A 12,521-nucleotide genomic window follows, 5' to 3' on the forward strand; every position below is an offset into this window, starting at 1 on the left:
ACTGAGTCAGTATCCTTAATCTATGTCTCCATAATACACACCCAATCAGGTTTTTTTTGTTTGGGTTTTTTTTTTTTTTTTAACTCTAATTAAATCATTAAGAACAAGTATTTTTTTTTTTTTTTTTTAGAAATTGACCATGCATTAACCAAAAACATTTTAAAAACAACCCAGCAGCTGCAATCATCCACTGCTGCATCTTAAAAAAGTTTTAAGAAAAGAAGATCTCTATATAGGATCATTCTGTCTAACAGTCCTCCCACACCCATATTGACCTCCAACTCTCCCTTGCCTATATCTACCTTGTCCCAAGATAACAGGAATTACTTTTTCCTGATCTATGCCATGCCTATCATCTCCAATACAACAAAATATGGCCATTTTCACCTTTCAATAGCAAACAAATAAATACCAACCTCCCCTCTTTCAAAATCACCAAGTAGCCTCACCTCTAAAAATCACTTTCAGGGACACGCAAAGGGGCAATGCTTCTTTTGCAAGCTCCTTCAGCAAGCGCACAAGGTGCACAATGCCTTTGACGTCCTTACTCCCTTTTAATTCGGCTCCCTTGTGATGCCATCAGGGGGAGGGGATATCAGTCCTGCCAAGTCCAAGGATGGAACAGTCGCGGAACAGCAAGAACACCCAGACCAGTATTCAGAATGGCAAACAGGTAGGAAGCAATAATTTCTCCGTGGTAGCGGTTAGAAAATCAAAAGACAAGAATTCTTCCTGCCTTTGGAACACTTACTTCCCTTTAACTCGGCCCCATCGTGATGTCATCGGGGGAGGGGCTACCAGTCCTGTCGAGTCCAAAAGGTGAGTGATGCTGTTTTGAAATACTACTTTTTTTTTTTTTTTTTAAATCAGCATTGCTACTCATTTACCTTACCAGCCACTTGACCAGCAGTTTAGGAAAATTGATCCTTAAACCCAATTTTAGCCTGCCAGATACCTTGTCCCAGATTACTGAGGCTGTTTCTCTTTTCACCAAGAATTCAGTTATCATATAGCAGATGTTCTCTCAAGAGATAAACTTCTCTCATGGGCTTTAATTTCTCCTTTTCCCTTTGATACCGGAGAAACAGAGATACAGCAGGGATATATACAGTGGTATAATTGGATGTGTGAACAGAAATTCACTTCACAATCACACTTATCAGGTTCAGATAGTACATGAATTTTCTATCAAAGGCTGCTCAAATCACATGCACTGCAGTTACAGGATTAACTGTCTTTATCCTAACTCTTACCCGGAATACATTGACTCCACCACTAGAAAACTCTCTGCATACACTCACACACACACAATACTCGTACACTCTCTGGTGTGTGCCTTCCTTTCTGTGCTTTACTTTTTAAAGTTTCTGAGCAGGCTCTGGTAAAGCTGGGACACAAAAACCCTTCTGCTCCGTCTCTCTCAACTGCCACTCTCTGATGGGAATCCCAACTGCAACAACTGTCCTGTCAGCTTAGCTTGTAGCACTTGGATAACCATGGATACAGTACACTTACAGTTTACAGCAGCTCCTAGGTTCCAGCATGAGCTCTGGCAGCCCCAATCAGCTGACAAACCTTTGCTGAGAGCTAAGGATGGGAACCCTGAAACCCTATACTGTGATAGCCAATTTTACCATAAATTTCAGTTTCAAAGCATTTTTTCAGCTATTATATTTAACAAAAAATGTTACCTCCCTCCTTTATTTTAACCACTGGGTTACACACAGATGCTGTGCTGTTCCAAAACATCTGGATAATCGTATAATCCCACCATATGTGAAAAAGTGCCCACCATCTGACATCCTCTTCAACATTTATTATCCACAGATGGATAAAATGTTCGCAACTTCTCGGGCATTAAATACCACCTATAGAGAAGTTTGTAGCTATTTTCAGTTATTAATATGGAGATAGATTATCTACTAATCCTTAAAAATACAATGTACCATTCCCCTGAAGATAAATCATATCCCAAATCTCTCCCAAAATTTTAAATGTGTAGGCAAATCCTTAGCATCTGTATTTAATAAAGTATATATGTTAGATATCACTCTTTTCACTTTATCTACTTGCATAAATATTCCCTCGAAAAAAGGAGTTACCGAGAGAGAGATGTGAGTCAATATTCTTCCTTTTTACAAAATGATGTATCTGTATATAAGATAGGAACTCATCTTTGGGAAGATATCTTATCTTTAGATTCTCAGATGTAACTAACCCTCCTGGCTCCCAGATGTGGTCCAACCTGGTCACTCTGCTCAATTTCCAAATATTAAAAGACTTTAGTGGTAGACAAGGTGAAAAAGTAGTATTATGGAATAATTCAGTCAGTCTTCTGCCCACAATTTTATCTTTCCATAATTTCCAAATATTTAAGGAATTGCGAGTACTAGGAGCCACTTCATTATTCCAACGTCCTGAATGGCATGGTTGCCATAAGGTTACTGAAAGCAGCATTGGGCCAATGTTCTAAAGATACCCATTGCTTGAAATTGTTCATTTGATGCCAATCCACCTCAGCTCTAAACTGAGATGCTACATAATACCAGATAAGATTAGGCACAGGCACATTAAGCCCACCATTAACCTTAGACATGTATAGTACCTTTCCTGCCAATCCTAGGAGGTCGTTTCTACCAAAAGAAATCAAATATTCTTTTCTGCCATAACTTGAGCATGTCATTGGGAAGAAAATCTGAAGAGTTTGAAACAAATAAGTCAATCTGGGAAGAACGTTCATTTTGACTACTGCTAGCCTTCCCAACCAGGAGAAAGATAAGCGTTCCTTCTTTTTAAGATCTTGTTTAATTCTTTGCAATAGGGGTGAATAATTTAGCTCCAAATGATCCCTCATCCTTTTACCTAAGTATACTCCAATATATTTGATTTTGCTATTTGCCCATCTAAACGAGTGTTTTTGTTGCGACATAGATTCCACATTACATGGTTAGGATACATTTAAAATTTCAGATTTTTCTCAATTTATTTTGAATCTGGATACCTTACTGAATGCCCTCAGTTCCTTTTCAACTTCAACCGGGGATTTTTCAGGTTTTGTTAATGTCCGCAAACAAGGACAATTTATAGTCATTATTTCCCATTGTGAAGCCTATCAATTGAGTATTTCATCTAATTCTAATGGCCATGGATTTTAGAAAGAGAACAAATAGTAAGGAAGCTAGGAGGACATCCCTGTCATGTTCCCCTCTCTAGCTGAAAATTTCCAGATTATCCCCCATTTACCTTAATGCAGGCTAGTGAATTAAGATATAATTTTTGTATCCATGTCAAAAAGTGACAGCCAAACCTAATTTTTTCCATAGTGTGAAAAAGGAAAGGCCAATGCACCACGTCGAAAGCCTTTTCAGCATCCACTGTAGAAAGAGAGAGAGCTAATATTCCCCTTTTGTGCCACCAATTATGTAAACTTCTTACATTATTTGAAGCCATTCTACCTGGTATAAAAAAAAACAGGCTTGATCAGAATGTATGATTTGTCCAATAATTTTATTCAAGCGATCTAATATTTTAGCAAGGCTCTTTAAAGCCAAATTAACGAAATTAACGAAATAGTATAAGCTACATGTAGTGGGGTCTCTACCTAGTTTAGCAAGTTTTATAACACAGCCAGCTCAATTTCAGCTCTTTGTAAATATTTTTAGCTGTTGTTAACCTTTTCTTTTATTTCCCTCCTCTCCTAGTTTAATCATCCTTTTTATTTGTAACTGCTTTCTTCCGCACTATAGTTCTTGTCTGAAGTTTATTATGCACCCCTGTTTAACTGTAAACCAGCATGATGTGATTATATCATGAATGCCGGTATATAAAAACCATAAATAAATAAATAAATAAATAAATAAATAAAATTTGAGGTTTTAAATAGTGTATATAATTTCTGAGATGGAAATTTTTCTGTCCAACCATAACTGCAAGGCTGCAGTGAGTTTTGGCAAGATAATCTTCCCATCTCTGAAGGTAATATCTTGTCTAAATTATTAGTACATCAGGTACTCCTTGCAGTGAGGGGAACTGTTGCATTAAAATGGAGGGTAGCTGCGGCGCCATCCCTAACAGATGTCCATAGGCAACTTGATACAGTGTACAACTTAAGTAAAATTATTGCTTTGCGTAAAAGAACATTCGCCAACTTTGAGAAATTATGGGCCCCATATGTCAGATGGAAGGCTGTGAATCTTTAGTACCTATATTTTGTGACACTGTTTAGGTGGTGGGCACAGAAAGTTTGCATATACTTCCATGGCATGTAGTACTTTATTTCTCAGTTTGTACTATCAGGATTTAGAACTGGGGGGGGAGAAAGAAAAGTGGGAGAAACTTATGACTTTATATATCTTGGCTTTTGAGAACTGGGATGTACATATGGTTTATATGTTATCTTTATCATCTCTTGCAATAACATTTTATTTGGGGGGGGGGGGGAAAAAAAAATGTAGGCCTTCTGGTTCTCTGCCCGCAGCGCCCTAGGTCTTGGTTGACTCGTTCAGTTTTGAATAAGAAAACTGTTGGAAGTCTAACGCTTTCTTTTTAGTCGTCATCTTTAAGAACGGCAGAAATAAATAAGTACTTGCCTCGTGTTTTTTGGGTTCAGATGGCTTTGATAACTGTGGATTTAGCTTTTTGGAGAGAGGAGTGCCTCGATCATGCAGCCATCAATACAGATGTCACTTCCTCCGCACAACTGTCCCTGCCTCTACAGAAATAGTTGTCTTGCGGGTAGTGGCCGACACCGGTGCATCTACCTGAGGAACTCTAAGAAGACTGGTCTTGTTTTCTACTGGCAAAAATATAATGTATTCATGATTCTGCTGTCTTTAAGCCCTCCTTGGGGGGAGGGGGAACTCATTCTGCCATAACCATATGTCTCAGGACCCCATGCAAGGAAAAGGCTCTGAGAGACTTCTGAAGCCTGGTGCATCAGTAAAATTCTGTAGAGAACACCTCCTGTGGAGCTACAGGCCACTCCCTGGGGGGGGGGCTTCCTGCACTGTTACCACTGGGAAAGACAGAGACTTCAATCCCATTCCTTTCCTCCCCCCCCCCCCAACTGAGGTAGTCCACGAAGGTGGGGCTGAAGTGGTCAACACCCACAGTTCCTATGTCTTGTCAGCCTCCGTTGTGGCCAGTTCCAACCCTGCCCATGCTGCTGCCTGATCACTTTGCTCTACCAGAGGAGAAACCCCTATATCTGTGGTCTACGAACACATGGCTTCTATGCTATTACAGACTGGGCAGAAGGAGCCCACAACGCTCAAAACACAGCAGGTTCAACAAACCATGCAATTGCTGCCCCTAAGTGTGGTGCTGCTTGAGGATGTGTGTATGGATTCAACCTATGGAGCAATGGCAGCCCAGCACAAGTCCTCCCATGTTAGCAATTTCCCTCTGTTCTTTCCCTCTGCATTACCCATGCCCTAGAACAGCAAGCCCAGGATTGCCTGCTAGCATGAACTCACTTTGCTCTTCTCCTTTTTTTGGCATAATTTGGAGCAAGAGAACAAAGGGAAAGGAAGGACAAAAAGGGTGGGGGGAGCCTTAAATGCCCTTTCAAGCCTAGGCAGAAAAAAAGGGAGACGAGGGCAATCCTTTCTGACTCAACCAGGTCCCGAGACCCGAGAGTGCCCTACACTAAGGCGATCAACCAGGGCCCTAAACCACTGGAGATCAGCCCCAAGGGCTTACTCAAGCAGGTAAGACTTCCTGCAAAATGGGCTCTACTAGGGAAATCAGTCCACAAGGGACTGTTGCTCCAGGAGCAGACGGCCTCAACCAGGGTGAGGCCTAACCTAGAATCTGGGAGATAACTAATACACCAGTCCTTGCATGTCCAGCTACTGGAGACAGAGACTACACACAACTAATATGGCCACACCTCCCTTATAGCCAGGGATGATGTCATAGGAAAAATGTGTCCTCATTCTCCATCAGCTGAGGGGTGGGAAATCCCAGTAGTAAATGAGTGGTCTAGCAGGAAGATAAGGAACCTCTGCTGCCAGGAGTTACCATCAGGGATAATGTAAGAGAAAATGTAAGAATACAAAGTGAGATAGCTTACTTACCCAGACTATGGCCCATTATTGTAAACCTGCTCCAGTTCAAGGCTACAAACATGAAAAGAGAAAGAGAGGCCAGTTCAGACTCAGCCCTAGCTAACTTTCTAACATCCTAATTTTGACACATAGGCTATGAATTAGTACAAAAGATGGTAATGCGAAAAATGTATTATGCGAGTAATACTAGCATTAAAGACCTTTAATTCTCCAAGTTTGAGAACCATGCTGCTTTTTGGCCAGATGCCAAACTAACTTTGAGACCAATATTCAGAAGCCATTTAGAAGTATAAATGAAAAGTTATCTGCCTAAATGGCAAAGCAGCAATATTTGTAGCTGTATGTGGCTTAATTCTAGTCATAATTTGGAGGTGGTCTGGGGGCAGGCAGAAGTCTTTTTGGGGTGAGCCAGAGTAGGCCGCATATGCAGCTAACTGATCACGCTATAAGGCTGTCCAAGAGTTAACCAGATATACTTATCTGGCTAACTTTAAAATAGACTGGTGTATTCAGTGGTCACATTGCTGAATATCCAGGTGTATCTGGCTAACTAGTCACTTCCAGGTTGAATATGAACCTCTTTATTTATAGAATTTTTATAAGTACAAATGAATTGCAGTACAAGTAAAGTCATCTTATGAACAGAAAAGCATAAAAGAGGAAACTACAATTAAATATGCACTAATTATGCGAGTAATACTATGGTAAATTCAAGTCCAAAATTGGAGAGACAGATGATTCAGCATTGGCAAAATTTCAACATTTTACATTGGACAATTCCTTCATTTATGAGCAAATTAAATTCCTTCATTTATGAGCAAATTAAACTTTAGTCTGTACTAGTCTTACTGTCAAGAAATCGTTTCAACTGCAAAAAGTTATAAAAGATAAACGTATTTCCTTGATGTACCACTACACATTTACAGGAAAATCTGAGGACAGAAGAGGCACCCAAGCCCGACACTTGGGGCTTTAACTGCAAAAAGGATTTCCTTGGCAACTATGTAGTTTGGAGAGATCTGGAAACACGCTTACTTTCTCTCCTAAAAAGGAGAGAGACCTATTCCTACAAAAAGTTTCAAAACCAGATCCCTATCCATTTCCAAAGCAAAAGTTACAATTAAGGTAACCCTAGCCACAATATCTTCCTGGGAATTTTCTAGCAGTACAGAAACATCTAATTTATCAGAAGAAATCAATAAATCAGTACCAGCTTTTGGAACCTCAGGTAAACAACTAAGAGCAATATTTAGTTCTCCTTCTCCTGGGGAAGCTAGGCACACTGACTTCTCCCAGTATATGAACAGCTCTGAAGAATTCTGTCTCAGAGGTTCCCTTTCTAGCCAGGGCTGCCAACTCATAAAAATGGTTTGTTTGGGGGGGTTTTGTTGGGTTTTTTTTTTTTCTAACTTATCACCTGCCAGAGCTTTACTGACAACCACTCAAACCTAACCTTTTTTTTTTTTTCAGACATGTTTAACTGTATATAAAATGGCAACAGTAAGACGTACAATGTTGAAATTCACCCCTTTATAGACTACAATGCAGTCCCCAACTCCTGCAGTGCAGTCTTGCAAAGCCTTGGCCCACAGCACTGAAGATAAGCCCTATTTCTCACAATGTTTTTACTGATATGAAATCATTTTTTTTATGGACAACTTTTTTTTTTTTTTTTTTTTTTACACTAACAGTTGGCAGTCCTGCTTCCAGGACTCTACCAGCAATGGCCTCTTTCACCCAGTGATCTAGGGAACATGGAGAGAGAGAAAGAAAACAGGAGTAAAAACTACTGCAAAATTACAAATCTAATAATCCATTAAGAAGCCCATAGTAAAAACAAAACCTACTGATTGGGTAACATCCTGATATTTTATCCAGATATTCAGGGCTGTCACCACTTTCTTGCTTACCTTCCACTGCCCTAAGCACATCCAGCACATAGTTAAAGTGATGATACATGAAGCCCGCAGCCCAGTGGGAAGACAGACCATGGCCAGAGAAATCTAATGCCACATAATAGCAGTCTGGGGAAAAATAAAAAAACAGAAGAGGACACAAGTCTGTCTCAAGTGACATGTAAGGGTGCTCTGCAAAGTTCTTATGAAAAATATACTTCTAAAAAGGTGGTTTCTCAGTGCGGTGAAGAGGCAGAGATGTTTGGCAAAGGCAAGTCACAATGTAAATCATTACTTTTATGGATTTTATCACATTTTTCCTAAAGAAATGTTCTGGAGAAGACAATGCTGCAAGTTCACCTAGAAAAAGTACTTAGAAATGCAAAATTAAGCTAAAGGTGAGTGTTTACATACCATCTTACAAGCTGACAGTACTTGCATATTACAATGATTAGACTTGTAGGAATAGCCAATGCTAAAAAGTATGTAACAAGTCAAAAAGTACATTAAGAGTCAGCACCGAGTTTTATTTCTGCCTTCCAAGTTCAATTTACAAGAAATCACATGACTTACAAGGATTCTATCATTAGCATATATGAAATGAAATTATAATGCCAATCAATTAGGAAAATGTTGTATTAACTAAGTAGCTAACTCACTGGTGTGCAAATCAGAGGTGGTGACCTATTTAACCTATTGAATCACTAATGTTCACTGAGACTACTCCTGAATTGCCCTTGCTGGTAATTATACTTTCCTGGGATATCTTAATAAATTACTTTTCTCTTTTAGTTGCTGCTATTAAATGTTTCTTTTCAGCCCACAATAATACATCATATTGTATCCAGGGCATCAGAAGAGCCCTACAGCATAATGCTCCAATTATGAAATGTGTTTTTCTCACCATTTTGGTAAGTGTTTTAACAAATAAAGGTTGCTTTCTCTTCAACACATCTTAAGTTTATACTGAAAAGATTCTAAGTGGCATGGCCTTCTAGTGGAGATATAAACCAGCAATGGAATTCAAGGAAGCATGTATTACACCCCAAGGATCTCTGATGGCAAAGCCAGAGATGAATGGGTGTCTCAGGCATAATACCAGGAAATAAACTGGGCAGCCTGTATGGGCTTAATGGCCCTCATCTATCATTGTATTTTATTGTTATGTATCCCAAATAATGGAAAAGGTATCGTCCAATGCTTCAATGCTCTTCACCAACTTTATAAATGAATAAATGATTTTTTATATTTATATATTTTATCAGAATCGCATCAGCAAGCCTGGCGACCTGCTCAGTGAAATCTAAGCCGTCTGGTCTTTTCTATCATTTGCGGTTCGATAAATTGTAGAGGAGCACTGAAGTGCTTTAAAAATTAGCCTCGAATGAAATATCTGTTTATGCCAAAGTATTTTTGTATCTTTAAATTTGACTCTACATCGGCCGTGTTTCGCAACTACAGCATTGCTTCATCAGGAGTCAATATCATATCAGAATTTTTGATGATCACCTACGAGCAGAAAAAACAGATTGTCAAACTCTACAATAACAGAATACCATATAGATAGTATTTAGATTCGTTGGTGTAGCAACCTTTTCTTGGAGGACGCCAAGTCTCAAACAATTTTCAGAGTTGGAACAGAGATGGCATTCAACCTGTTTGACTGGAATAGAGAAATAGACAAGACCGTTCTTTTGAGAAGTATCACAGATTTTCAGTCAATCGGAGTAATTTACATCATTCAGTGCCCCTGTAATCTGTGGTACATTGGGAAAACAAAACGGGCTTTTAAAACGCGCCTGATTGAACATCGTTCATGCATCAGCACAGGACGCGTCACAGCACCCTTGGTCACTCATTGTCTACAACGTTCTCATACCTTTGAGGATCTTAAAGCCTGTGTCTTAGAACAGATTTATCCTTTGTGGCGAGGAGGTGATTTCAATGGCCTGCTGTTAAAAGCCGAACAAAGGTGGATTCATTTTTTAGACACAGTACATCCAGCTGGTCTCAATGCTGCACTTGAATTGAATGTTTTCTTGTGAGGTTCCCCGACAGGTCCGGGTTTTGGTAGCTTGGGAGATAGAACGCTTTTGACAGGATATGATGTCATCATGTCATAAAAAAGAGCGAGCTATTTAATCCTTCAAACTGGTTGAATGCGGTCTCTGTCCCGACTCTGAAAATTGTTTGAGACTTGGCATCCTCCAAGAAAAGGTTGCCAACGAAGCTAAGTACTATCTATATGGTATTCTGTTATTGTAGAGTTGACAATATGTTTTTTTCTGCTCGTAGGTGATCATCAAAAATTCTGATATGATATTGATTCCTGATGAAGCAATGCTGTAGTTGCGAAACACGGCCGATGTAGAGTCAAATTTAAAGATACAAAAATACTTTGATGGGCATAAACAGATATTTCATTCGAGGCTAATTAAAAGCACTTCAGTGCTCCTCTACAATTTATCGAACCGCAAATGATAGAAAAGACCGGACGGCTTAGATTTCACTGAGCACGTCGCCAGGCTTGCTGATGCAGTTCTGATAAAATATATAAATATATATATAATATTAAAAAATCATTTATTCATTTATAAAGTTGGTGAAGAGCATTGAAGCAGTTGGACACACAGGATCATGTAGTGGCTCTTTGTTTGTTGTTTTCCAAATAATGGAACCATATTTGTGGGGTTTTTTAAGAACTCAAAATGAAAAACAAAATGGTGAATTGGCTGATTTTAGTTAGGGGTATTCTCAAAACCAGCTGCGATAATTCAGTTGGCAAATAAAACCAGCAAACCCTTTAAGATCACTTTTTTCCTTTCTAGGTTGTGTGTTATTTCTGAAGTGATGTTCTTGTTTAAAAAGTATTTGGAAGACAGTTATAAACTATAATGGTTGTTAAATTGGGGTGCTTCTATGCTGTCTCCCATGGTTAACCCAAGCATGGCTGAGGGATGCAGTCAAAAAATGAGATTTGCAACAAAAAACAAAACAAAACTACAACAGGTTCTATTTATAGGTGAAACAAAAGAAGTTAAAAAAGTATAAAAATCAAACACAAAAATATCATAAGATAAGATGTCAACAATAAATCATGTATAAAAAATCTAAGTAAAAAACGTATTTAAGCACTTTGCAAGGCCAATTGAACACAGAAAGGAGAAAAAGTTATAATGGAAAATACTGAACAAGCTGTTTACTTATTAGTTTCGGCTATCAGTTACACAGAGAATATAACAAAACTCCTATCATACATAAAAGTGCAAGTGAAAAACAATATTGTAGAAAAAAAATATTTAAAAATGTTCATCTTAAAATACAAATATATTTTATATAGTCCACAGAAAAGTCAAAGGAAACATTTGCCAGATTCTTTCCTCCACATGGACCACATTGCGCAAAAGCGGTTTCAAAGGGATATCTACAAAAACTTCAGAAGATATATTTTCATTTTGAGATGAGTTTTTTCCAGATAATTTTTATGAAATATTGTTTTTCACTTGGCGTTATGTTAGAAAAGAGTTTTGCTGTGATTATATTCCCATAAGAACATGCCATTTTGGGTCAGACCAAGGGTCCATCAAGCCCAGCATCCTGTTTCCAATACTGGTCAATCCAGGCCATAAGAACCTGGCAAGTACCCAAAAACTAAGTCTATTCCATGTTACTGTTGCTAGTAATTGCAGTGGCCATTTTCTAAGTCAACTTAATTAATAGCAGGTAATGGACTTCTCCTCCAACAACTTATCCAATCCTTTTTTTTAAACACAGCTACACAACCACATCCTCTGGCTACAAATTCCATTGTGCGTTGAGTGAAAAAGAACTTTCTCCGATTAGTAAATGTGCCACATGCTAACTTCATGGAGTGCCCCCTAGTTTTTCTATTATCCGAAAGAGTAAATAACTGATTCACATTTACCTGTTCTAGACCTCTCATGATTTTAAACACCTCTATCATATCCTCCCTCAGCTGTCTCTTCTCCAAGCTAAAAAGTCCTAACCTCTTTAGTCTTTCCTCATAGGGGAGCTGTTCCATTCCCTTTATCATTTTGGTCGCCCTTCTCTGTACCTTCTGCATCACAACTATATCTTTTTTGAGATGCAGCGATCAGAATTGTACACAGTATTCAAGGTGCGGTCTCACCATGGAGTGATTACAGAGGCATTATGACATTTTCTGTTTTATTCATTTTCTAATAATTCCCAAGATTCTGTTTGTTTTTTTGACTGCCGCAGCACACTGAACCGATGATTTCAATGTGTTATCCACTACGACGCCTAGATCTTTCTTGGGTGATAGCTCCTAATATGGAGCCTAACATTGTATAACTATAGCATAGGTTATTTTTCCCTATATGCATCACCTTGCATTTATCCACATTAAATTTCATCTGCCATTTCAATGCCCAATTTTCCAATCTCACAAGGTCTTCCTGCAATTTATCACAATCTGCTTGTGATTTAACTACTCTGAACAATTTTGTATCATTTGCAAATTTCATTACCTCACTCGTATTTCCTTCCAGATCATTTATAAATATATTGAAAAGTA

The 12,521-nt window shown here is 38.6% G+C and overlaps 1 protein-coding gene across 5 annotated transcripts in view; it reads right to left on the reverse strand.

The window, feature by feature from the left end:
• The window catches only part of SERHL2 (serine hydrolase like 2), a 99,361-nt gene that overhangs the window by 65,768 nt on the left and 21,072 nt on the right, over positions 1–12,521 (reverse strand). For 4 of the 5 annotated variants that reach the window (XM_029590374.1, XM_029590373.1, XM_029590372.1 and 1 more), the window contains exons 4-5: positions 7,979–8,092; positions 6,078–6,119 (exon numbers count right to left, since the gene is read on the reverse strand). In XM_029590374.1, coding sequence (XP_029446234.1) covers positions 6,078–6,119; positions 7,979–8,092 — 156 coding nt within the window. The remainder of the gene's footprint in view (positions 1–6,077; positions 6,120–7,978; positions 8,093–12,521) is intronic. The other variant, XM_029590376.1, reaches the window with a different exon arrangement.

The sequence above is a fragment of the Rhinatrema bivittatum genome, chromosome 2 (genome assembly GCF_901001135.1).
Source record: "Rhinatrema bivittatum chromosome 2, aRhiBiv1.1, whole genome shotgun sequence".
Lineage (NCBI taxonomy): Eukaryota > Metazoa > Chordata > Amphibia > Gymnophiona > Rhinatrematidae > Rhinatrema > Rhinatrema bivittatum.